Source organism: Bombus vancouverensis, chromosome 14 (genome assembly GCF_051014615.1).
Source record: "Bombus vancouverensis nearcticus chromosome 14, iyBomVanc1_principal, whole genome shotgun sequence".
Lineage (NCBI taxonomy): Eukaryota > Metazoa > Arthropoda > Insecta > Hymenoptera > Apidae > Bombus > Bombus vancouverensis.
Window position 1 is genome coordinate 2,092,999 of NC_134924.1, and position 27,678 is coordinate 2,120,676.

The following is a 27,678-nucleotide window of genomic DNA, read 5'->3' on the forward strand; positions in this document are numbered from 1 at the left end:
CCAAAAATACAAGATATCAAATTTAGCATGTCAAAATCCTGCCTCAGCTACAAATCCCTAAAAGCAGCATCACCAAAAACGGCTCCATTCCATTCAATAACCTCGCTACGCTCTTTTCAATCACTTGAGACTAGCCTGATCCCCTCTGAACCGAAAAAAACCAACGAAACACAGCTCTAAAAAAGAAAAAAAGAAACAAAAAAAAAAGAACAGTTCGTTTGTAAAAGCAGGAAAATCGATCGTACGTTAAAAGTCAGCGGAAGAGCGGCGAAAATCGGGCAGGCGAGTCGCGTCGGACGTCGAACATTTTTCCGGATCCTTTTATTGGCGGGATCGTCGAACCGCCCATCAACATCAGCGCGAAACGACGCGCCGGCGCTATCGCGCTTCGGAACACGATTTAGTGGCGACCCCGGCAAAACAATTATATAAATTCCACTGGCGGGGCGGCTGAGAGGGAACCGAACCGGTCACGGGCCGCGGCACGGAGGTGAGGGGTGCAGAACCACGGGGGTGGATGGTCGGGGGCGGACGGGTGGTGTTCGCCACGGAGGTCGGAATTTTCCGAAAAAGCGTTGCGCCACGGCCATAGATTAAACGCAGCCGAGCTGCACACGTCGATGCGACGCGGCCGTGCGGCTGCAGTGGCAACGAGCGGCGGGAGCTATCAGTGACACGTCGCGTGTTAAATCGCTTTGTTGACACACATAACCTGTCTACGCGTATCCGATACGCGCGATCGCCGCGCGCGCTCGTTGCGCGCTCATAGCCGGCCGGCACAGCGCCGCGACCCCCACAACCCCCTCGAGCCACCAGAAATTCGGCCCGCGCATTTTTTCCTTCCCATCTTTTACGCCACCGTTCCCTCACTTTTTGTTTCACTATTTTTATTTTTCACTTTATTTCTTTTATGCGTTGCTTGTTTTTACTGTTTTCGCGGGAAGTAGATTAATATCACATTTCTCATTCACGTTGATAACTAGCAACTAATAATATTAGCGAATTAATAAATGACAAATTGTAGGTTAAAAATTTCTATTACCGATTTTAGTATTTCAGGCACTTAAGAGGGTAAATTATATCGTAGAACTAATAGGTACAATTTTCCTTGTTTTAATATTAAACTTGCTGTTGTTAGGGAGAAAATTGGTTAATGTTAATAATTGTCATCTGTGACTTTTAAATGTGCAAAAGGCTCAGATCTTGTTTCATTAAGTTCCTGATGTAGCTTCTTGCGAAGCAACCCTAAATCTCAATAATCGATTCCGTGTTACCAAACCTGTCTTTTCATTTTTAAAATGATAACATTTCGAAAATGATTCGTCGCTTAATGGTTTGTCTAATTATTTGGTTTATCATCTACCTTCAGGAAACTTATATTTAAGAATCTATACTAGTTGCTCGAGTAACATCAAAATGAAGAAAATAGTAAAAAGGAACCTGTTCTTCTGGTATGCATATAAAATCCTCAGTCCACACGTTACAAATATTGCTTTGCAAAATTACCAGAGTTTCGTACACGTAGCTATAATTTATCTACGAAATAGCACAAAACTACTCGTCAGAAAGTAGCGAGTCACATGAGTATCAACGGCATATCGAATGTGTATCCACAGTTTAAACACCAGCGAGCAAGGCGAAAAGCAGCGTGGATCGATTCCGTTTAGCTCGCACAGAGGGAGGCGAGTTTTTCAATATCCGTGGGCGTGAGTATCGGCCGCTAAACAGATCATAAAGTATTGATAAAATCGGGGATGGCGCGGCAGGCGCTTGGATACAAATTTTCGATGTGGCCACGCGGGCCAACCCCTAAATTCGGCGGAGGCACGGGGGCGGCACTGCCGCGATTTTGGCCGCAACACCGCCAGGAAACCCGATTACACGCTGGAAGGATGCTCACGGTCTACAATGCTCATTGAATTTGTCGAACGGGAATTATGTATCGCGAGTGCTGTCCGAATGGGGAACAGAGAAAAGGCGAGAGTCAAAGGGTGTGGGTTAGAAAACGAGGATTCGGGGTCCCGGCGGCGCGAACCGATCGCTCGAATGCATCACAATGAAATCGCGATCGCGATCGAAAAAGAGCCAACAAGAGATGCGACGAGGAGAAAAAGGGATAGGCGGTAGGGAATGGGAGAAAGAGATACGGAAAAAAGAGGATTGGAAGAAGAAGAGCGTCGAAAGAGCGAGAAGAAAAGAAGGTTGGAGGAGGTGGAGGCAGAGAGGTATGGCGCGCGAATCGAGCGCGCATTATATTCGGATAAAATGATTTTATCGATCGTAAATGCAGCGGTTGGCATCGCCGGCTTATGAGCGTCTGGATTTACAACCATCGGCTTGGTATGTCCTCCGTGCTAGGCTCGCACGCTCCTTCTTTCTCGCCGGTGCAACAAAATTGTCCTGAAAGGCATGCGATTCCAATGGCCGCATAAAAATTCGACGTGGAAGAGCCTGCTTTATGACTCTATCGCTCGCAACGCTTGGATATTGGCGGCTCGACGATCTTCTCACCGTCACCTCCGTTTTTCTTTCTCGTTGGCGTTTTGTGACCCTAGGCTTCGAGTTTTTCTGCAAAGTACTAAGCTTTTGCAATCGGATTTAATCGACGTGTCGATGCAATCTTTAGTTGATTTATTATGTTTTGAAAATACTTTATCAAGGAATATGAAACTTCTATTATTATAATGAAATGCCTGACTATGTGTTCACTAGATACAGAACTATAGATATAGGTATAGATAGAGATACTATGAAGATTATAGATAAATTCTCCAAAAATAAATCATATTGAGGTTACAAATCTTATAGTAGATGTGAGTTATACAGAAATTAGATTAGTAGACTGTACCTGCATTAATCGTTTAATTTCTGAATGGTCGGAAGTATTAAGGAAATCTTCAGAAAATGGAGTTCTCTAATCATTTAATCTTCTAAGTAGCACATATAATAATATTTCTATAAAGCTTAAGAATATTCTTATTTTCGCAAGTTCTAATAACTTCCTTAAAAATAACTACGAAGAATTAAGTCTCAACCAATCGTAATCTGTAGAAACATGAAAAACATATACGAGATTTGTATCTATCGAACCACTCGAAGGAACGGTTCTTCGGGAAATCAACGGGAAGCTTCCGCGGTGCTCGATAGGCGATTCGATTCATTCTCTAATGGGCAATGATCACGGGGACGGCTGTTCGAGCCTCGCTAATGCGAAAGCTCGCCGTTCGCGTCGCATTAGTCCGCGGTTCTCTGTACAGCAGCGAAATTGATTACCAATACCAGCTCGTTCGCTGGCTGGCCTGACTATCGCGCGTTCTCGTGTCCGTGCAGTAATGATGTTTTGATGCGAGGACCCCAGTGCACCGCCGCGTATCGACTGCAGTTAACTAATGGAAGCTCTCCGATAATTGCGAGCGCCGCCGGAGAGTAAATGTTGCCAGCGCGACAGTAATCATCGTTACCACCGCTGTTCTACCACATCGCGAAACGAATTCGACCGCCGTTGAGAAACTCTCGATAGTACGGGTTTGTTTGATGAGATGAAAGTCGGGAAATTTTTCAACTGGATAATATTGGTTCTTACGACTAAAATAGAAAACATGTACGAGGTAAATGAGAAGTATAAAGCACGAACTATAAAGAACGCTTACGATAGCTTCCGCTTTTTACTGTTATTTAATATAAATTATTTAGATTCGATACATTTTTTGGAAAATTGTTTATTAATTTTTTTATTGATGTGTAAACTTCAAAATTGGATGATATATCTTTCTTTCTAATTGTGAAACGAATATGACAAATGTTCCAAGACTTTCGAGTGTTGTATATGAAGAAGAATGTCACGCAGGGAGAAATACAACACTTTGTACGTATATTTATACGTTATTCCAGAAAAATTTCTTTCATATCAGAAAGAAGCCGAATAAATTAATAATAAAGCAGGAAACATATTTTGTTTGTGAAAGTAAAGTCTGCTTGAATACATTCTCTGCGAAGGTTTTCCGCATTCTGAGCATTCGCTTCTAGAAGATTATTCATCCAAGAAGGGAAGTTACTTCATTTCCGTAATTCGCTTTGATGACGGTGCCGTTTCTTGCCGAAAGTCGACGCGCAAATGGCCGACGATTCGCTCGATACTCACGACGACGGTAGATGCCCATGAAACCGTACGAATCGAATCCACGCGGCGTATAAGCAAATTCGAGCATTATTCATGTATGCGTTTGGAGCGTACTAAATTTCGTCACGGCGCTGGAAGGTCATGCGGGAGACACCCTCTCGTAACTCTGGCTTTTATATCTTTTTCCATGGCAGAACCGTGTCATATGTTCTTACCTCTCTCCCTACTCGTATAAAAACGTAACGATGAACTTAAGCCTCGCCATCGAGCATCAGCGATTCGTCAATTGACTTCAAACGATGTCGGATTATGCACTTTTCAGAGGTTGATTACTTAGTAAAATTATTTTACATATAAGATGATCAATATAAATTGCGAACGTTTATGCAAATTTATATTTTCATGGGCATATTAAAAAAGAGAAACATAGAAGAATAGAAATTTGTTGAATTTCCTATTGTACTTTACTGTTTTACTAGTACTTGTGTGTACTAGTGAGTACTTTAATAAGTAGAGTATTACAATATTATAATGAACACGCTATTCTATACATTTTTATACATTTTCCTGTAGATGTATAAAGATTCTCATAATGGTAAAAGATTGCAATTTACGAATTTATTATTTCATTTCAACCCTCTTTGCACTTCTTTAATTCATGTTTCCGGTGTAGATACCTAAATTCTTTCTACTTTTAAAACACTCGCATTATACTCATGGAAATACTTAGTAATTCCATTCTATTCAAATATAAATAATATTTATTCAAGTATAAGAATTTAATTCTCCCATCAATTCGAATTTCCAGAAAAACTAAAACCATCCCTCGGATATACTCGATTGAGGAGGGTTCGTTAAACGCATTTATTAAAGCGTCTTCGACGCGTAGAAAGACAGAGAGAGGGCACGGTGTTCCATGAAAAATTCAAATTCGTTTCCGGAACGATGACGAGGCGGCGAGAGCCGGGCTCTTTTCACCCCTCGCGTGACGGGGGTTTGTTTCACGCCGCGAAACCGAGATGCCCCCCACCTCATCCCTTCGGCTTCATAATCAAAACTGCATTAAAATCCTGAAAGCGGCGACGAGGGCGCGGTGAAAAGTGTTTTGTCATCCCACGGGGGTTGGCACGACGCAATATGCCTCTCCCTTTGCCTCGTCGCGAGCCGAACACGGCGTGAATCCTGCGCGTCGTAAACCGATAATTTTACCGGGCCATTACGATCGTCCACGATAACAAACCCGTAAAAAGTGCATCACCGCTCGCGATGCTTTCCCGCGAAAATACTAGCGAAACCGTTTTAATCGCGCTCGCTTTTTTCTCGCGCCTCCTCGATCGCGATAATAATCGTAAAAACTAATTTCCTATCTGTCGATCAACGGCACGATGATGCCCTCTGATGTGTCTGGAGGTGCTGGAATTTATTGGAATAAATGGAATGGTTTATTTTATTGTAGATTTTTAGTGTCTATCGTAAAATTTTGTTAAACGTCTTAGTTAGCAGTTATCAAGCCGTGAACTAGATCAGCCCTTAATTGGAAGCTCCTGTAACTGTAGAATAAAGAAGTTGTTGAAGGCGAATCAATTTTCAAGTTTTAGTTGGTTGTTTGTAATGAAATTTGAGGTTAGAAAAAATTCAAAAAATAAAGAATCCATAAATAAAGAACTTCTAAAAAAGAAAATTAGAGTTCCGAATAACGAACACAGTTAAAGAAGAACTTTCAGTAATATTTATTTAACCATAGCCTATAGAATTCTATAAAAAGATAGACTTCACTCGTACTATCCTGAAACATCAGACGCTTAACTAAAACTCCACTATTTTCGTGAAAACAAGAGATCTAAGCTGACCAACGAAGAGTTAACGGACAATTCGCGAAACCAACCCCGCGATGAGGCCGCCGGAGGGTCGAGGGATGACAGTACCGTTTGCCAGCCGCTACCTCAACTGTAAAATTTCATCCTGTCCGTTCTATGTGCGGTGAGCTTAAGTTTTCCGGTGGCGAAGATATTTTTACCGGTTTCCAACCCCCTCCCACACATCGAAGAAGGAAAGAAAGAAAGAGAGGGAGAAGGTTGGGCAGTTGCCACTGCTTCCGTCCCTTTTCTAACTCTCTCTCTTCTCCGCCTCTGTTCTTCTTTGACTAGGGGCTGTGCGCCATTGTTCGGGCGATATTTCAGCCACGGGGATGGTTGCCAGGAGGGTGACGCGGGGGTTGGCGGCAGTAGTCAGCTGGCTGTGACACGCTGCCTACGCCGCCAAAGGGGAACCAGAGGCGTTTAGGAGTATTTGGGGGCTGGAAAGGGGCCCTCGGTTTATACAAGCAGGGATACTCTTTCATCCAACGATAGCCGAGGCCTTGACTTTGTGGGTAGTCGGTGTTACGATCCTCCCGCGCGTTTACACACCCGCTGCTCTCCGTTCCAAGTACGCTATACTGTGCTCTATCGACGATCTGTGTTTCGTGTCCACTTGTCGTTTGTTTTAAGGGGGTGTCAACCCTATCATTTCTTTCTTTAGTACTTGTGAAGGAACTCGGAGGAAGATTAAATAGTCACAGTAGTACGCGATATATTCGCTATTGAAATCGATCTAGATTTCTCTTATCTTGAAAGCTTTCATGGCGTTTCGTGCATTGTCATTTACTCTAAAGTGTCAGGTTTTGATTTTTCTTAGCAGTTTGTTTCAAGAATCTTTTACTTCTTCAAAGAATTTCTTTTCTGTAGTAAAGTATGCAATGTGCGGATCTGTTCTATTTAATAGTATCCACGCGCATACCATCGACACTCGTCCAACCGTGCAGCTCTCCAATTCCTTCTAATTGAACCGGAAATCTCCGTTGTTGACTTACGCGCGAGTTTCGTGCCGGTCGGACCGGCCACTCGCAACTGGCTGAGCTGCGTCGAGCGTTAGAGTTTAATAATTATTATTCATAAGTCTCCGGACAGGGAGCCGGCCAGGCGTGAGACCGAACAAGAAAGATGCGACGCGAAACAAGAGGGGCTGCAGCTGCCACCGCGTTCCTCCTCTCTCGCTCATCCCTCTTCTCGCCCATCGGAACCATGGTTTTCCACGATGAGAGGGGGAGGAGGGGTGTGCTCCCGAGTCAGTCGAGCAGAAACCCAATCACTTCCGGCGTCTGCGCCCATTAGGGCGCCGCGACGCTGACGTCGGCTGACGTACGCCCTTTCGCCTGTCTTCCTTTCTCCGTCGCGCCCTCCCTCTCTTTCTCGTTTCCCTCTTCGTGGCCTGCAGCAACCTCCCTCTCAGGTTGGACCTCTACCAAACTCGAAATAGACCGCAGATCTATTGTTTGGAAAGCGCTCGCATGGAAGCTCCTTCACCGTGGCTAATGACGTATCGAGGATCCCGGGAGTTCTCTCTTCTTGTCGGCCCCGGCTGCTCCGTCTTCCGCCGACAACACACCGCCTCCTTTTTCTTCGTTGTTAGCCAGATAATAGGTCGCGAAGCGATGGAGAGGAGAATATACTCCTCTAGGATGTTTTTTGAAAAATTTAGTCAGGATTTACACAAATGATCCTGAGAGAACGTGTTTTACGAAGCGTTTTGGACAATTGATGGATGTGATTGTTAATTAAATCGTGGAAGGAATTAAACTGTGTCACTTTTTTGGCGAGGTATCTTGCGATACGTTCGTCATACGTCATAACGAGGGAAATGGTAATACGCGAGATATCTCGTCCATAGATATGGGTAAAAATCTAATCCACTTCCGATTTTTTACTATGAAGATCTATAATTTTTAACGAATGATAAAAACAAGAGAATCGTGATGAATTGACCTAGATTAATCTAATTAACTGTCTTGCAGTTTGCAATGAACAATTGTATCCACCTGTAATTTTTATTGTTCTATACGAGAAACTTATTACTCTATGTTCTCCCACTACTTTCTTCTTTAAAAGTACACAAGAATTATAAAAGGACGGTAGAAGCGAAAAAATTATGATCATTGGAATTGGAACAGTTCGATACAAAAGATTTGCATTTTGAAGATTTGTACAAATTTTAAGCTTTGTCTTTGCAATCAGAAGTTACATCCATTTGTCAGTCTTTTTATACAAGCTATTTGTTGGTCTGTATTTCCAAAAAAAACTTTACTTTCTGAAAAAGAAAACAAGAATTTCGTACAGAAGATAGATATAGGGCGAAATGTGATCGATGGAACGAGGACAGTTCGATTCCGGTCACTGCGGCGCGCACCTGTAGTTCTCTTTCGGGCGTGCATTTCGCTTGGCCACTTCGTCAAATTAACATACACGATTCGGCCGGAAATTACGTCCGACAATTACCGACCTTACGCCGATGAAATATCGACGGTAACCGCCCCGGCCGGCCAAATTGAGATGAACGATACATCGACGTACGTATGCGCGTTCTGACCGAGCTTTCGACCTTATCACGCCGATCGCCTAATGCCCGCTGCCCATGATCCACTGATCTACATAATGAGTCATGAATACGTCTGGCTACCTGACTGTTATCGTTATCTCTGATTACCGGAATAGATTTCTTGCCAAGGACGCTGCTACGAGGAGATCCGTAAGCAGTTAAATGACCGACGTTAGACGCTGATTGGTGGCATTACCGATTTATTTGAGGCTATTTTTCTTCAGCAAGCTAATGTATAGTTCGCATTTAACGTGGTAGATAAATTGACAAATGTTCTTAGATCTTGTTTGGAAATGTAGAAATGGGTTTCGAGGTTATAAAAATGAAATTATTTGAAACTGTTGATTTTCTTGTCGGAGTTAACGAAAATGGAAAAAGTTGATGATATTTCTGATCTATATTTTGCTACTGAAATTAAGAACTTTTACAGAAAGTAGAATTGTTCGGTTCCCTTCTGAGTGACTCATACGTATATCGAAGGGATAATTAAAATAGACACTCTTTCCTGTATGACGAGACTTGCACTCAGCTGTTTCTATAAATGTTTCTTCATTAAATATATATTTAACTTTTATGATATTTCATAGTCAACGCCATATCTAATGGTATTGATTCAACAAAAATACGATACATCTCTAATAATATTTATAAATCTCATCTGCATCTTGACCTGCAATTTTTCAATGTGTATTACAAATATAATTATAAAATTATAAATATAAATCATAATGTTTTTATATTTTCCATGATATGATTTTATAGCAATAAATAACTAACACAAAATTTACATAACCACTAAGGAAGCCTTAAGACAACTGATTAAATAGAAGAAGAAATATTTTTAAATAAAATTATCGAATATCTAAAGATTCTACATTCCATTTCTAATTGGTACATTTCTTTTGTTACAGGTTCATCAATGCGAGGCGTAGAATCGTCCAGCCCATGATCGACCAGAGCAATCGAGCCGGTAAGACGAGCCCAATTCTGTCAACAGACCCTTACACACATACATACAAGACCGAAGATGCGTATAATTTCATGTCACCTGTGCCGGGTATGCATCACGGATACGTTTATCCGGCTTATCACGAGGGTTACACTCCTGGTCCTTATCGCTTGACGTAGATCGATGTGTTGTAACGAAGGAAACCTAGTTACAAGGGCTCGTCGAATTCGATATCTCTTATTAACCTAAGATCGTTCCATTAGAATCATTGCTTTACCCATTACGTTGTTTAACGTAGATGTTATAATTTCATAAAGTAATGTTGCTCTTTATTATATGATTTATAATATTCTTTAATCTCTATATCACAGCAAATGATTATATTATATGCAATATTTTACTTCTTCTTCTAGCATAATTTCTTAGAGTACTTTTAAGAAAAATATGATTTATTGATTATTAGAAAAATCTTTTTAGTTAAATAGTTAATCAATTATACTCCCTTTTTCTATAATTAGATATCTTTGTTAACACATTTTTATTACTTCAAGCTGACAGTTATTTGACATATGATTAGATTTATGATTAGATTGATGTATTTTTTTTACATATAACATCGATTCTAGATATTCATGAGGAACTGTATTTGAGAACTGACAATCACGTTGCCCGTTAATTCATCTCTTCTTTCATAATTTGGCGAAGAATTGACCGCGACGTGTTGTCCGTGCGATTTATGTATTTTTCGGCTGCTCGGAAGTATTCGCGTTTCCAAGCACTTTGATCATTTATCAATAAACGAACAATTTGAACTGTATTAACCGGTAGCTCGTTTTGTTTCTTTGGCGGAAGGCAATTATCCCTCGTGACTCGATTATCGTCGATCGTAATCGTGTACTTCGTCCGACCTCTCTATTTTCTGTCTCGTTAACGTTGCGACTTCGAATTCGATCTCTGTACTTTGTCATTTTCCCTTGCAAAAACGAATTCAATCTTAATCGAGTTGATACACATCACAAAACACGAATTCTCTTCCTTAATTTTACTTTGCGATATATTCTTAATTTTTTGTTTAAGTAGCATTTCTTTGACCTAGAAATTTAATAATCAAGAATCTATTATTCGAAAGAAAAATGTTACAGGAAATTAGACAACACGATGAAAGTATAGGAGAATAATTTATTTTAGAAAATTTAATTAGCAAGTATCTAATATTTGGCGCAGAGTTTCTTTTAAAATAAATATTTAATATCCAGGCATTCGGTATTTAAAGTACCAAATGAAGGAAATTCGTTGCGAAAATGCTTAAGAAAATTTAATTTTTATATTTCAGGAAATTTAAAGTTACATATTTTCTTACTTCTATATACTTTATTTTATACTTTATTTTATTTGTTTTCCACTATAATATTGTACTTTATTACAATTCTACTAATACTAAAATCCTGAAATATATATAAGTCCTGATTCTTATCTCTAATAAGGAAAGAGAAAAGTAGAAAAGAAAAGAAAATTCTACTCGTATTGTAAATATAGAGGGTTAATAGCGTATTCGAAAATTTCCCTTGATACTCAAGCAGCGGGAAAGAGCAGCGAAACACGATAGGAGGGAGAAAGAAAAACAAGGAACCTCCGGTTTCCGGGCCGTGTAATCTGTAAAGACGTCGCGTTTACGAGGAGGGAATCACTTCGTTTGCAGTAAAAGGCGACAACAACGGTTACCTAGCCCGATATTGGGGATCGTGGAAGTAGCGTCGCTCTCTTCGTTCTGTGGACCTCTCCTCTAGGGGTTCAAGGGTTCGCCTAGTGATTCGGATGATGGCGGAGAGGGCTGTTTCGTGAGGGCCCTGGTCGGGCAAAAGGTGGATAACGTTTCGGATAACGTTCGGATAACGGCGGGATAATTGGTAGCGGTGATCAGACCGGGTTTTACGAGCAGTCAACATGCCTCTCACCCCTCGACTCAATCCCAAACCGCGTCTTTTTCGACCTTCCTCTCGTTACGTTTCTTTGTTTCGTCGTAGATGAGCTAACCTGCCGGCGATCGGGGTTGTTTCTCTCGGTTAAACGCTCGAAACGAGAGAGAATGCTCGATACAGCGAGTATTTTTACGACTGACTCGCTCATAAACACTCACTGAGTTACGGGTTGTTTGCTCCAGCCCCGAGTTTGCCTTCTCGGAAGCTTTCTCCTGTGTTTCGCAAGTGAGTTAGTTTGCTTGGATAGCATTACGAAATCATTGGATTGTAGTTAAGATAGAAAAATCTGTTCGCGACAAAATATAACGAAAACGATTCTTTTTGTACCTATATTTCATACCATAAGCTTATCAAGCTTCTAGTATTTTTTTTGTAAAAGAATCATTGATATCTTTAAGAAATTCTAAATTCTAATTCTTATTACATTATTATATCTGGAACTAAATTATTAATTAATATTTATTCAATTTATCCGCTCCTAAATTAAGAATGTTATTGGTAAAACATTTTATTATCTACTTTGAATGAAAAAGTCACTGTCGCCGTCAACAAATTCTAGAAAGCACCACACGATTTCATTCAAATCCAATATATTTCTCTCAAAATCAAAAGCCACGTCCGTTTATCGAGTCCTACTCTCCTAACTTGGGAATATCGTTGGCCAGCTAGGAGCATGTTACGCTAGCAAATCGCGACAGTTAGAGAGCGAGCATGCGTGCACCGTCAGGGTAATTCCAGTTCGAGAAAGAGCGGTGGTAGAGGGAACTAACGAGCCGAAATGTCGCAGTCCGTATCAAGAGTAAAGTGGAAACCCGTGTACGGTTAGATTGTCATCCCGAGTCAATCCTGATCACGGGCCACTTCGCAACCCCTTTTCCTTTGCGTGTACCAACGTTTCTCTCAGTCTCTTCCCAAAGAGCTTTGCCTCTCGAATTGAAATTGATGTCGTTACACGTGAATTTTGCGGACCATTCGACCAAACACAGAGACCAGGAAATATTTCTAAAGGTGGGCGAAGCTTCGACTCTTTTCTTGTGAAAGAAATATTCGCAAGATCACGTGCAATTCGCCCTCGTTCTCATCCATTTTTCCGATTCCTCCGGGATTCGATCCTGGCATCGTTCGTTCTCCCTCTTGGCTTCTAGACGATCAGCAGTCCATTAAACCTTAATAGCCGAAGCATTAGGCCCCTGGGCAGATTTTGCTCCAACGGAAGCGAGATGAATGTGTCTTTCAAATGCTGCTGATCCCCCGTGGATCGTCCAACTTCCGAGCCTTCGTCGGTTTTCAACCTTGGTCGCTGGCTGAGACGTTTTATTTCCAAACCCCGAATCGAAAATTGTCTCTGCAATTTGCGTGGACGCTCTTCACTGTTCATTAATTATTTGCGGATCGAGATGGCTTTGAGATACGATTTGTATTGTTCGCTTTAGTTAACAGCCGTAATCCATATTTCTTTTTCTGATTGATATATCAAATACACTGATCATATCTCTATATGATTTACATTTTATATATTAATTCATTTTACGGATTACGGATTTAATAGCGTGGATTTATGTAAAATCTGTGTTTACAGGTAATAAGATGATTTTAATGCCTGTTTTCTTTCGTTTACTGTCTACTTACTGTACTGTTTCGTACTACTTACGTATTCTACTTCGTTTCTCTTTACGCTGTACATTGTACACATAACAGGATGGATTTATATTACATTTGTGATATGTATTTGCAGATAATAAGATGGTTTTAATGCTTGTGTTTTTCCTTCTTATTCGTCACTATAAATTAGTAGCTACCTTTCAACTGTTCGAAAGAACCGCTGCTCTGGTGCCCATTTGTCTCCCACGTTCTTTTATCAGGGACTATTACGTCCGTCGCGGTAAAAGAATACTCGGACCTGAGGGATGAACGTCGAGCTCGTTCGAATTATATTAGGCCAGATCGCTAATTCAGAACACGTTTCACGGCGACATGGCTGCAACATCTCCCCGGATGGGACGAGAGAAAGGTCTCGAAAGAGGTAGACTGTTAGCATCCTCCGCGTCGTCGCGCTTCTTCGTGTCGAGCTAATGACGCGCGTCGACTCGATCATCAATCATACTTTCATTACGCGAATCGCAGCTGCTCCGCATTGACTTCGCGTGGCCCGCGGCCCATTGTTATTATTCCCAGCTTCCATCCTCGTCGCGCAAACATTCTCGTTTCCTGGCTATGGCCACGTTCTTGCCACGCGATAACGATGGAACCGGCGCAATCAGTGATTTCATGCTTCGCTTCTGCCTCGATAACGATTCATTGCAACGTGTGAATCCAGAGGAATAAAGCTGATGATGAAGATCGCGCGCGGTTCTTGTTCTAGTTTGCAGTTGCAAGAGAACGTGTTTGGTTTGGTTGGAGGACTGATGATAATAAGGATGATTGGAGGATGCTTGTCGTGGCTGGCGATGGTTGGTTAAGATATTGATGAGCGGATACGATTTGTCGGTTTTACTGAGAACCGACTTTGTATCGGGGTAATGGCGTTTTTCTTGGGCGTTTATGAAGACTCGGAGCATTCTGTGGTGAAAGTTAAACACTAGGTTGACAGATATGAATGGCTAGGAAATCGGTTATCCGCTTCAGTTAACCTGTTAGCCGGATTGTTCTTTAATTAGAAATTGCTGGACTTATGGAGTTACAAGTTAGCAAACTAATCTTATTTAGATTGGTTTTAATCCTTGTAAAAGACGATCCATCTCAAGAAATTGTTATGTCCAAGGGATGGGCTACCGAGTGATAAATTAAATTCTTCTCTGATTAACAGGTTATTTATAGCTCTATTATTACACCTGCATATTTCACATAATTATGATATAATACATACATAGTAAATGGAATACATACAACAGAACACAATAGGATACATACATAATGAATAGAACAAATGTCATGTATGACAAAGTATACCAATCAAAGTAATCCTTCGAGTAAATAATTCAAATCTGCTTATGGCGATTTTAAACTTCCTCCGATTGGAACCTTATTTCCCATCGCTAAACACAGCAGAAAAAGGCAATTTTCCAAGTAACAGGCTCTCATGCCCTTATACTCATTCGAGCAAGGAAATCCCCAACGCGTGTCTCTTTGATCGCAAGGAGGGTACAATATAAACCTAATAGAATCCGGATTCGGGGAGACACGGAGGCAGCTTGTACGTCGTAAAACGATGCGTCGTGGCTTTATACTTTATAGTTCGAGTGGCTGTTCGTCCGTGTATCGTGCTCACCATCGAATGGGGAAGGATTTAAAAGGGATCGCGGTTTTACGGCTGGTATTAGGAGGGCGGTAGCGTTAAAACCGCACGAATGCCTTTACTGCCATAGCAGGCGTGCGTGAGCACGGCTAATTTTACACTAATTTCGAGCTACAGACTAGATCCGGACGATATCGCCGATGAACTCAGCCTGGACCATTTAATAACCTTAAGATCACAGTAGAAATGAATGGTTTGCTGATTTCTTACACTAAGTGCCTTTTAGCTTTTTTGCAAGATTCTATCTCTTCCGTTGATGATGCTTGGAACGTACGATTTTCTGATGAATAAAGGGGAAATTGGACGTTTTATTCTTTCTATAAAGTGGATAGTTATTTAGTTTTGTAACTACGAAAGGTTTTAAAGTTTAAGTATCCTATTATTTAGACCGAATTGTTGGGGTTGTAGGGGAAATTTCCTCTTTATTAGTTGTTGATAATAGGAACATCTCTTCTGATATTCCTATAATGAAGGTGTAGTACACTGACATTTAATGTCAGTTTCATCGAAGACAAATGTAGTTGTTGTTTAGTTGATATATTGTATATATATATGTGTGTAAAGATTGAAAGTCGGATGGAGTCATAACTAATTGTAAGCGATGTTCTCGCTCGCTAAGGAACTTGTGTTTAACAGCGCGCCATTCAGTGGTTGCTCTGTCAATAATTCTGGTTGCCTTCTCGCTTCTTAGAATCCATCCAATTTGTACGCGGAACAATGTAAAATTTCTGCGTATCGACGTCGCTTTATGATCCAGGGGAGCCGCGTGTTTTTGGAACGCGGCCGCCAATTCCTATTAGTGAATTCTACGTTGCGAGCATCGTTCAAAAACAGAGAGACCTCCGCCTCTGCTCCCTGCGCACTTCCTCCTAAAATATTACATTACACTTTCAAATCGGATGGTCAGTGTGTAAATTGAATTCGATTACGGGCCGTTACGGAATCAAAGCTCCACAATCTGCTGATTGGAACGTGTGTCGGCGAAACGCGTGAAAACACCACCGATCATTCGTAATAAACTACCAACGTTTTCAAAAATCTGACGGCTATAGAAATGAGCGTGCAACGGTAACGAGATGTGTAAACCAGCGTTCTTGCTCCTCTTAAAATATTCCATCAACGCTACAATATATTTACGGTTAGTAATAGCTAAAACAAAGTAAATGAAATTGTAATAACTCATAGTATTTTATAATTGAGTAGTAAAAAATCTCAAATCCAATGCACTGGTGATTGATAAATTTAGAATAAATCTCACATACGTGATCTATGATCTTGTGGAAATAAATATCAAGCAACTTAGTTTCACGAGTGTTTCGCCAGATCACCTGAGATTTGCAACCCTTAATCACGAAACAATCGACTACACAAACCTTGCAACTCTTTATACCTACAAACCTACACATTACGTTCGTAAATTGTTCAATTTGTTAAATACGTATTCTTTTGTTATTAACTTTTCGCATCATAATTTACTTCATTCGTACTATCACAATTCACAAAAAGAATTTCGCGAGACAAAAATTTCCTAAAATTTCCCTTGGTTTACTTCTAAGGAATTTGAAACTCAGTTCGATCATCTCTTCCTCGTTGAATGAAACGTTTATCGTTTTATAGGCACGAATAACTACTATGTTTCATAGTAGAATGTTTCTCGTGCGTTCTTTTACCTTTAGCCCAATAACCTGACGTCCCGACGCCAACGCGCGAACGACGCGCAAGCAACATAGCCAGAATCGTGGTCCCTTCGCGTGCTCGTGAAACGACGCAGTAAAAACGTAACAGCGGCCCCGAAGTACCGTAAAGCTGTGACCGTACGGTGCATTTCGTAACGATGCCGCGATAAAAGGCGTCGGCCAAGCTCGCGCGAACCTTCCAACGGTTGTTTCCCTTCGTTCCCGCTGTTGAACAAGCTGTTTCTGATAGCACGAAGTCGGTCGAATGTTTTTCATCACCTACCTACGATTGGAATTCCAAGATTGGAGTTTTATGGTGACGATGATTAATTGCACTCTTTGCAAACTAGGGTGCTACTAATCGAAAGAGAAAATTTCTTTCTCCTTTGAGTATTTCAAAGCTTTTAGCGCAAGCCTTGATTAAAAGAACAACCTGTTTCAGATTAGAATCTTGATAACTTGCAAGTTCTATGCTCTTAAATCTTTCAATGGAGGCGTTTGTAAAAAGAAGGTAATATATGGAAGATTAGAATTTTGATAACTGACAAAGTCTTTATTTTCAAAATTTTCAGTGTAATTATTGGCTAAAAGAGCAGCATAGGGCTAAAAGCATGGTAATTAAGGGACTTTAGATGTGAGCATTTGCTAAAAGAACAACGCTGTCTGAAATTTTGGTCACCCAAAAAATGTTTGTTTCGAAAATTTTAGCTTCCAATATAAACGTTTACTAAAGGGGCTAGTTTCGAGAACCATGACGCTTCTAGAACCCTAGAATTCTTCTAGAATTGTATTCTCAACAATTAAGAAATTTTTTATTTTCAAAGCTCTAAATAAAAAACATTAGACGAAACAACAATGTTCCCACAGCTAGAATCTTGGTAACTTGGATTGTCATTTCCAAAGGTTTTGATATCAAAAGGACGAAATTCTCGGTAATTCCAAGGATCTGCATTCTCTAGTACCAGGAGAATCTCGATTTCCGGCCAGTCGTTCCCGACAAGCGCGATTTATGGCGAATCGCCTGCCACCGCAGTCCCAATAAACATGGCCGGACCCGCGTTCGATTTTACGAGACGCATTCGATTTACGCGTACCGAGAAACGATGGCCAAGAAAAGGGCAAAGGAATCAGCGACTAGCCGTGGCGACTCAGTCGAAGATATCTTAATTGCCGGCTTTGCTTATTATTCTCAGCATTCGGTAGCCAAGGGTCAGCGCGAGAATATGGGAGTTCAGAGCCATAGATCACGGGGAAAGGTCGACTTCGTGTCGACTGTCTTCCGTCTTTGTTCCACCAACCGTTCCAACCGAACGATTCCGCTCTTTCGTTTTTTCCACGACGTCTTCAGCTTCCTCTCTACGCTCACTTTCACAGAAGCTCGATTGTCGTTTACGATCGCCTGTTCGTTTTCCCATGCTGTCAGAGATCGACAAGCGAACGTCCGTGACCGTCGACTGTTAATAGCCGATGTCCCTTCCAGGTTCGACACCGCAGCGCATCCGGCGATTAGTGTTTAATTGGCCGGCTTATTTTTAATTCGACTGGTCGCATGCGTGCGACGTAATCGCGTTACGGCCTGATCCTAATCGGATAGGGTTGGTGCGGACGCTTTGGGTGGTTGATCGCTGGCTGGAGCATGGTAGGATGTTTTTTGTTCGTGTAAGATTCAAACGTTAGATATGTGAAAGTAATATTAATGTATGATCTTTCTAATCTCCTGAGGGATGTACGTATATATGTACGTATGTGTAATATCCTTTTAATTGCTTGATACTATTGCGAGACAGAAACTTTATGGTCACATTTCAGGGTGATAGTTTTGTAATATGATTTCACGAATTAGCAGAAGAATAACAAATTCTTTCCCTTTTACAATTAGTATAAACTAAAAATGAATGAATAATGATTAAATGAAAATTAGTGTTTCAAATTTTAAGATCACAAATCAAAATACAAATTAAAGAAGACATTTCTGTTATTGCACATAAATGCAGGATCCGTGGCGTAAAAAATTATTTCAATTCTGATAGGAAAAAATTGAAACACATACACAGACAATTACTCGATGTGACTTCGTTTGTTATATACCAAGTTTACACCTTCTTCAAAGTCCAGCGAAAATTCAAAGAATATCAGTCGGATCTATCCACTGCATCAACCCCATTTCCTTACCTTCAGCCCCTAGAGCCGAACGATCGAAACGCCTTAACGAAACTCGTACGATCAAAGATCCTGCGTAGTTCATCGAATATTCGGATCGGTCCGCGAGAGCAGCCCCTTGCGAATCAGCTCGCGGACCATTCGTCACGCACTCGCTGAGAGGTCTCGGTTGATAACGCGCCCCCTGTCCCCGTCCTCTTATCGTTCCCTATTGCACGCGGAACGCTATCTGACCGATGTTGGAAAGAGAGAAGGTCCCTCGAAGCGGAGTCCAGTTTAGTCCGCCGCGCGCGTTCACTACATCCACTCCATCTCACTTGGCCGGCATCCCCTTCGGCCCGTCGCAACCCCCTCGGTCTCCTGGCACATTCGATTCCCCTTTTCTCGTCGTTCTTCCCGGCCTATCCTTCGTTCTCTCTCCTCTTCTCGCCCGGCCAGCGGATCGGCTGGCGTCGTCCCTTCCGCGCTGACCATCAATCAAGCTTGTCAATTTGTAATGGCGATTCTCTGTGTCCATCTCGGGAGAGCGGTCCAGACACCCCAGCCCACGCTCTCTATGTTCCCTTCTTCCGTCCCGTCTCTCTCTCCACCCCGTTCGGTGCGGTTCGATCTCCGCGCCACTCTATATCTGGCTAACTCGTCGAGAAGGGGGATGGTGAAGAAGGTTCTCTTCTTTCTTTTCTTTATTTTCTTCTTTCTTTCGCTCTCTCTCTCTCTCTCTCTCTCTTCCTCTCTCTCTCTCTCTCTCTCTCTCTCTCATTCTCTTTTTCTCTCTTTTTGTCTCTTTCCGTTTTCTCTGTCGGTGGCTGGACACCAGCCCGCTGTAAACGTTCCTGCTGGCACTGATGGGATATCGGTAGATGGAGAAAAAGAGAAAGCCCCTTGGTCGTCGAACGTCCCCCTCACTTGCCTCGTGGTCCACCGGTGCGCTAAATAAAATGGATGTCCTAGGGTCGGGAATCGGGAGAAATTGCGAACACCCTGTACGTCACCCAAACCAACTCCCGAGAACGTCATCGGAAGCGCCGACGTTGACTACTTCGTGCTCTGATATAGACATCGTGGTAGATTTGAATTGGGCGAAAAATTGGGCGGTATGGTGCTCTTGCTAACCCTTAATTAATATGGTAGTCACTTTATTAAGTAGACCGTAATGATATATAATAATGAGGAATATAGAAAACGTGGTACTTTAGTTAATTGTATAATGTGTGACGACTGATATTTTGCAAATTATCGCGGAAGTAAAGATCGTTGGAGTTTCTCTTATATGAGAACAAAGATGATTTGAGTAACACGTGTTAGGATGAATTTGCGGATATTTGTATAATATTTACATGTTTATGAACACAACTAAAGAAACGAGGTCTTAGCAGAGATTTACTTTATCTACCAAATATTATAACGAATATTATACTTTGAATATTTTTTATTATGAATTCTTATATCTTAAAATCTTCCATTTGCAATCCAGTCATCAGTTCTATTTTTTACAAACTCCATCGTGTCTTAATAAAATTAACATCCTTCTATCCACGAATTTCATTGTCTGCGGAGAACAACAATGGAAACCGAGGGGACAGTTAAAAGATCAAGGACAATTCTTGTCCTTCTCGACCATATAAGATTTTTTTTCTCTGCGTTTCGTGTCACGTAGACGTGATATAGAGTTACTTAGAGCGGCGATCCCTCGCGCATTACGGCCCCAACGTTTGAAAGGTGCTGGATACGGCTCCTTATACGACATACATCATACGTTAATTGAAATGGGGTGCATGAGCGCCAGTCGTCGAATACAAACGACCGACTTATAGAAATGTTATTATTTGCCGGAGGGTGAGTGGAACTGGGACACAACCAGCTTAACCGGGGAAATTGCATCCGGTCGTATTAGAGTTTCGATCAACGCGCTCAGTTTTCAGTGGTTAAACGTAATATTGAGCCGACGGAGGTTGACCGTTCTAAATTATTCGATAAACTATCAATTTCTGAAATTTCTCTGCGTCTGTCGATATTAAGATGGAATCGATAGGTTGCCTCGATTCGAGCACATTGCACATCAGTTTCTCCATAGATATCGTTAACGAAATTCTGTGTTAAATTTAATCTGTTCTGAATAACAAACGAATGTCCATTGCATTTAATACCAAATCTCTGGAAGTGGGTAAAAGTAATTCTTAACTTTTCATAGTAATTTTACAGATTTGTTACAGTTCTTTTTTTACACATCAATATATAGCGCTGTATTTGTACGTACAACGCTATATTAAAACTGCCGGAATGGTTAAAACCATCCATTTTTGATTTCTTATAAAAATTTAATAGATTTGACACAACACATTTTTCAGGATCTCTCATAATCTTTATAAAATACATAGCTTAAAGCTTGCCTCTCTTATATTATGTATTTCATCATATACGTTTCATCTCAACCAAATACGAATCTTATATTTCAGTCGTCGGTAGTTTTAGAAACTTTTATCAGGCTGTCTAAATATCCGAAATGACAAAAATAAAAGTCTATATTCACCTTCTCCGCAAGAATTCCTTCGAAAATACGCTGACTTTACTCTCATCCTTAGATCGAAGTACCTTTTGTCCGTAAATCGTTTCATCGGCTAATAACGTAGAGCTACTGATACCACATTCTGAACACGCGGTTACCCCGTCGAATACAACGCGTCGACTAATTTCCTCCAACGAAATCCGTGCCCACGTAAACGAGCCAAGAGGTCCATTTTGTTACCGGTTACGTTACGTGTATAAACCGACGCTGGGGTGGCTCCTCGAGCACGGAAATGAAGTCTTGGACGGTCACGATCGCTATGAAAAGATAAGGTCCGAGTTCTCGGGGGCGCTGGACACCGCCCTCGCTTCGTCCTCCCCCTTTCCATTCGCCGTCACCCCCTCGCCATCCACCTCTGCTTTCCCCCGTCTATCGTCCCATTCTCGTCTCTTCCAACTAGATTTTTCATGCCGTGGATCGCGTCCGGTGTATCAAACCCGTACCTAGAACGTTCTGACCGTGGCTACTACGTATCACGGAGGGTGGACCTATCTTATCGGCGTAGCCATAATGGTCTGTTCTATCTCATCTCGAGTCTCGTTGACCGTTTGCCCCCTAGACCACTTTCGCCATCAAGGCTCCGCCGCGGTAATGGCAAGCAGGAAGAAACCTGGCTCGCTTCGAGGGACAGGCAAGGGGCAGGGAGTGGTATCGTGAAAACGCATCGACGCCGTTCCTCGGCTGTTAAGTCGCTCTATCGTCCATCGGGCCGTTTTTTGATTCCACGACATGAGATCGACGCGTCATCTCGCTTCTTTCCTCATTCAGTTGTGTGTTGGTCTATGCGTGAATTTTCTGTCTTTTTTTTTTTTTTTTTTGATTAGAAGAAATATTATAGGATGGTTTTATCTCTTACTATTGTTGCTGTAATCGTTTCCAATGAAAAGAATAGAATTAGTCTTCCTTTTTATCTTGCAACGAATATTTGGTAGTATATGAAACGAATTAATTTTTAGTTTAAAATTAATCGATATAGTGAATTGTAAAAGTGAAATTGAATAATTGAAAAATGTAATTTTATTCATATGGCATTCTTTTGACGAAGGTCGAGATTTAGATATCATTAGAAAGTATAAATAACAAAAAGCTAGGCATCTTTAACATGCAGTAGTCCATCGTAGTATCAACGATTAGTAGTATCGTGTATTATTTTCCAGTAGTTTAAGAAACTTATAACATCAGGAGGACAGAAACATCTTGACCAATCCTTTCAAACAAAGTCACTTTAAAAGATGGTCTCATCTCTTGATCAGTGAACTTCGTTTAACAATATAAAGTACAATGATTATAAGTAAATAGATGCCTAGAAATAGTTGCATTGTAATATTCCACTACCTTAATATCTCACTGCCTTCGATCATATCTCGATCACTCAATTTAAAACATCTTCTGCAACTCCCAGTAAAGAGTGTATTTTAAAATATTCCCTAATAATTCATCAAGCGCTGCCTCAATTTGGCCCGCACGCTCTCACCGAAATAAAATGCTCAGATCAATAACCTCCAACGAAGAAACTAAACTTTACACCCATCAATATTCTTCGACCATCAAACAGACACATGCGAGAGCACTCAGTCTCTTGCATAAAGAATACAAAGAACAAGCAGCCACAGATTACAGCGAGGAAGCCGAGCGTCGAAGCAAAGTTCACTCGGGCCAGGGAGTTACTTCGCGACATTTAAACGACCAGCCAGCCGCTGCTCGGCTTATTTATGTCCGTCGTAAGGAGAGACACTTCCGACGTTTGTGGCTCTCATAACCTCCGTTTATTGACACTGTTAAGAATGCTCTCTGTAATCCAGCGGTCGGGGTGCCCCCAACGGGGCTGTTGCATCCGCTGGCCTCGTTAAAATCGTAATTCCTCGTCCACCTTTAGCTGTGCATTATTATTTCAATGCCTCCGCTTCGTCTCTTACCGCACGATGGGTGGAATTGAAAGGAATCGCAGGATGACGTTCGCTCTCCAGACGCTTGATTAATCGAGGCCCGAGCAAGGTGCCGAGTGATGCGTCTTTCTGTTTGCTGACGTCCACTTTGATTCCCCGCGGGACTCCTAATAAATATTCAGAGGGAGAGACGATACCTTCGATTGACGTTAAAAAGCGCTTTTAAGGAATTCTCGTTTCGTGTGGACGTCGAATTACATACGTTCTTATATTCGGTTTAAATACGCCAACAAATTACAGACAAATTATCTATAATTTGCTGGCTCACAATTAAACACCAAATATCGAAGGTTTTTAACGATAGAACGATCAGTAGAATAAGTAACTTGCTAGCTCCTACGCTCGATTCTACATCTCCCTGGGCTCTCTTCAACTTCAGTTTACGCATAAACCGTTTCCCATAAACGTAAAATAACGTTCGAGGAGGCCGAGTAAGTAGCTCTTGAAGAAACGGTCGCAAAATCCAACTTAACGATCCCGTTCCTTCACCAACGACGTCTCTCGATTTGCCATATGGCGTACTACATAAGCGACACGCGGGAATTCAGGAAACGTTTCTAATCCCCGAATTCGGGACGAGACGATCCACGGCGATACGTCGTGCACATGTTAACTCGTCTATAGATCCCTGGTGCAGACAAAACAACGCGAAACTCGACAGCGTAGGCAGGTTCCCGTGCGCTGGTCCTCCTTAATTATCATAATTTATAGCCGATCGGTTAATTAAAATATCTAAATACCGTATAGGCCGCATAAGATCCGATAATATATATCCGAGTCAGGCGGTTGTCCTGCCGCCCCCTCGCTTCTCCTCCGTTTCGTACCTTATAAATATTAAATGTTTTATGGACCAGCAATACGCGTCTGCTCTTCCTTCTCCTTCGCCTTTCTCCTCGGCCCATACTGGCCGTTCGATCATTAATTATTTATCGCGTCAACTAAGGAGCCAGTCAGCCGCGAGCGCTCCACGGGTTTTATCGAATCGCCTCTCGGCGGATTTAGCGAATCTCTATCCGTCTGTGTCCGTTCGATAGAAATTTATGTGGACTCGTAACACACAGAGGGCGGAGGGTGAACGGTCGAGGGGTTGGAAAAAAACACTGGAGGCTGAAGAACTGGGTTAAAATATGCCAACGCTCGACGGTCTGGAGTAGGGGGTAAATTAATTTCGGCTTGTCACGGGGAGGACATCCATAAATGCAGTAGCTTCTTTGCTACCCCGTCCCGCTTTCGTATACTCGTTCCTCCTCTTCCCATTCTCTCCCTTAGCCCCCTTCCTATCTTCCTTCTCTCTCCTTCATTCTTTAGGGAGATTGCTCTGCATCTTGTACGATAAAAATCTGTCTTGTAACGCTGGTTGCTTATGCATTCGTAAATAAGTACTTCGTTGAACGTTGCTCAAGGCGAATCAATACTGCTCTTCTCTCTGGTATACAGTATGTCTTCTTGTTTGCAGAAGCCTAGAGTTATTGCTCTTTTCTCTTGTGACGTTTTCGCGGATTAAATTTTTGTGAACAAGTAAGAGCTTTGGATAAAACAAATTGATAGGATGATATGATTTTCACCAGAATGCAATTAGATAAATGAAACGCTAGTAATTAGAATGTCATAAGTGAACTATTTTTTCTGTTATAATTCCCATTTGTAATAAAAATACCTCGGCGCCATTTATAATTTCTATTATTGTACACCTTATTTTACATTTAATCTTTTATTATATATCTGCTTTCGTATCCAGAGCATTCTTACTATAAAATATTTAAAAGTCGAACTAGAACTAGCGTAGTAGTAGCGAAGTTTTATTTATTATATATCCTTATAACACATTAATTACTTAGTAAATAATTGAGATTGATATTTACATTTTTGCATAAAGAAGCCGTATTTCATGAAATTCCATCGATACCTATTCCCATTGCCTGCCTACTCACTTGTATCTCTACTGTACTTTAAAAAATACTGCATTCAGAACTTCAGGATTAAACTTTGCGTGACTCTTATATTCAACAAAAAGAATTTCTGACAAATTCCGCTAAAGAACAATCTTCGGAATTTTCTAAAATACATAATTTCTATATTCTTTCTTCGAACGCGAATCATTACTAAAAATACAGTTGTCCCTCGATTTGCGCTATAAAACGCGATCGAAGAGGCTGTTCGATGTTCCGAGGGCAAACAAAGGCTCGCGTGGTCTCGATTTCCCGAAGATTTGGTCGGTGTTACGGGATCTTCTGGTGCAACAGAACAGCCGGCTGGTCTCGATCGATGTCCGCCGCTGGATATCCGAGAGCAGGAGCGTAGGAAAGTACCGAAACGGCCGGGCGGGGTGCACGTTAGGATAGGGAAGTTGCTTGCTGGAGACAGCGGAAGAAAAATAGCGGAAGTCATCGACCTCCAAGGGGCTATATATCAGAGGGCTGCAGGGGGAGTTTTGTGTGTGGCCGTTTCCACTCCGTGTACACGCTCGCCCCTCTCGCGTGGACGTTTCTGCACGTACGAGAGAAGAAAGAAGCGAAGTCAAAAATCGACCAAAAGAAGGAAGAAGAAAACGTTCTTCTCGAGAGGAGAGAAAAAGAAAGACCGAGAAGAGGAGATGTTAACTGAAGAAAAGAAGAGTGAATCTAGGATAGTAGTCCTAGCGTTTCATCATCGGAACGACAACGATGACCCGAGTTCGCCGTTCTACTCGATGTCGCCGACTCCTGGATTTATCTTAAATGAGACTCCCTCGGGGCTTAACTCGGCTTGGCAAGGCTAGGAAACTGCCGTGTACTCACGTTAGGGTATGTTTCTGATTGATTAAATTCCTGCAATTACGTCGTGTCGTATATCACACTGAACATCCTCCAGAGAGGTTGTTTTAAGTCCTACCAGGGAGTATTGTTTCGTCACTCAACAGGGTTCCTTCGGATAGGGTGACTTACTGAGGATAGAGCTGTTGCTTTTTGTATCTTGAATTTGAGGAAGGTCTCGGTAGCCAGTGATTCCAGGTACAGACTTTTTAACCTTCTAGATTCGTTGTTCTATTTCGTTCGACTCTGCTTTAACCGTAGAGATATGAAGAATAGTTTTAACACGTAAATTATATTCTTCCGTGTTACGTATGAATTTGGTAGAAATATACAAATTATATATAGATATCATAAATACGAAAATACAAATATATTATTGGTTACGAGAATATAAAAATTCATTGAAATTATGAGCAGGTTTCGAAAGTAATTTGTATGGGATATGAATCAGTCGAGATGAAATGTCAAATGTCAGATAATTAATGTACGTGCTCTCTTCGGATCTTCCAATAAGCCTTCGCGGTTCTCGCTCGTAATTTTGAATATTTGGAATTTTGATCGAATAAAATATTCAGTATCGTAAGAGATAAAGAACGGAAACCTTCAGTTGGCAAACATTGACCACGATATCCGACATGAATTACCGCGGGATCCGCGTTTTGACAATACGATGTAAAGGCTGGCCGGGCAAGCGAGCCGTGACGATGTCAACCAGTTTCCGGAATTGTTTCCATTAGCCGTTTTAATCATACCATTTACGGATCTCATGTACGAGCCGGCAATGACATAGCGCCGCCGATTCGGCAGAAATTCATTGTGGAATCGTCACAATACACACTGGCCTCCGTGACACCGATATTATTCTCTCCTCGCCCGACGACATTATCTTCGATCGCCGTCGAAACGAACAATGCGCTAGGAAACGGTAGACGACACGGCACGAGAGAAAAAGTGGGAGACGCCGTTACAGGAGAATAGATAGAAAGAGAGCGAAAAACAGAGAAAAAAATACAGCATGGATAGTCGAAGGGAAAGAGTGTTAGGAAAAGAGAGAGTAAGCGAGAGAGAGAGAGAGAGAGAGAGACAGAGACGAAGAGTGGGAGAGAGCAGGCAGCAGGCGGATGAGTTATTAGATCCGGCGTATCCGGTATTGCGTCGCGGATGACCAATAGTTTCATCGAGGGATTGTTGAAGGTTCCGGAGCACATTTCCGGTTTCCGCTCCACGAATCACTCTTCCCTTTCCCCGTCTTCTTCTTATCCGTGTCTGACTCCGCAACCTCTCGGAATTTGCTTGCCCGTGAACGACAAGGGCTGTATAAGGGGAGAGGGAGGATTTTGGCTCCCTCTGCTACCCACTAACCGTGACGATTTTCTCTCTTCCTCCTTCCATGGGACTCAAGGGTAGTTTGCCTCCCGATGTGCATTACTGTTCTAGCAAAACATTCTTGAGAGACCATTTTGGGTTTCAAAATGTTGATATTCTTAAATTTGGAGTACATGTTAGAAACGTATATCACGATGATATACGAAGTAACGTGATGTGTTTGCCACTTAGTATTAGAAACTAGAGACGTATATGCAGTATAATCCCATTTATCTGAATTCGTCGAAGGACAAATGGTTCATGTAAGTAGATCGTTCATATAGTAGAAAGATTTCAATGTCCTTCGTTAACTATGATTTTTTGTCGATCAGGTTAGATAAAGAATACATATGACGTACACACTCCGTCATCAATTTCAAGTGCGTTAAACGACTAAATGTAATTTCATCGAATCTA

At 41.6% G+C, this 27,678-nt stretch overlaps 1 protein-coding gene across 5 annotated transcripts in view; it reads left to right on the plus strand.

Moving 5' to 3' along the window:
* hth (Meis homeobox homothorax) overlaps positions 1-27,678 on the plus strand; it is a 502,786-nt gene that overhangs the window by 459,483 nt on the left and 15,625 nt on the right. For all 5 annotated transcript variants that reach the window (XM_033336883.2, XM_076624521.1, XM_033336882.2 and 2 more), the window contains one exon: positions 9,445-9,503. In XM_033336883.2, coding sequence (XP_033192774.1) covers positions 9,445-9,503 — 59 coding nt within the window. The remainder of the gene's footprint in view (positions 1-9,444; positions 9,504-27,678) is intronic.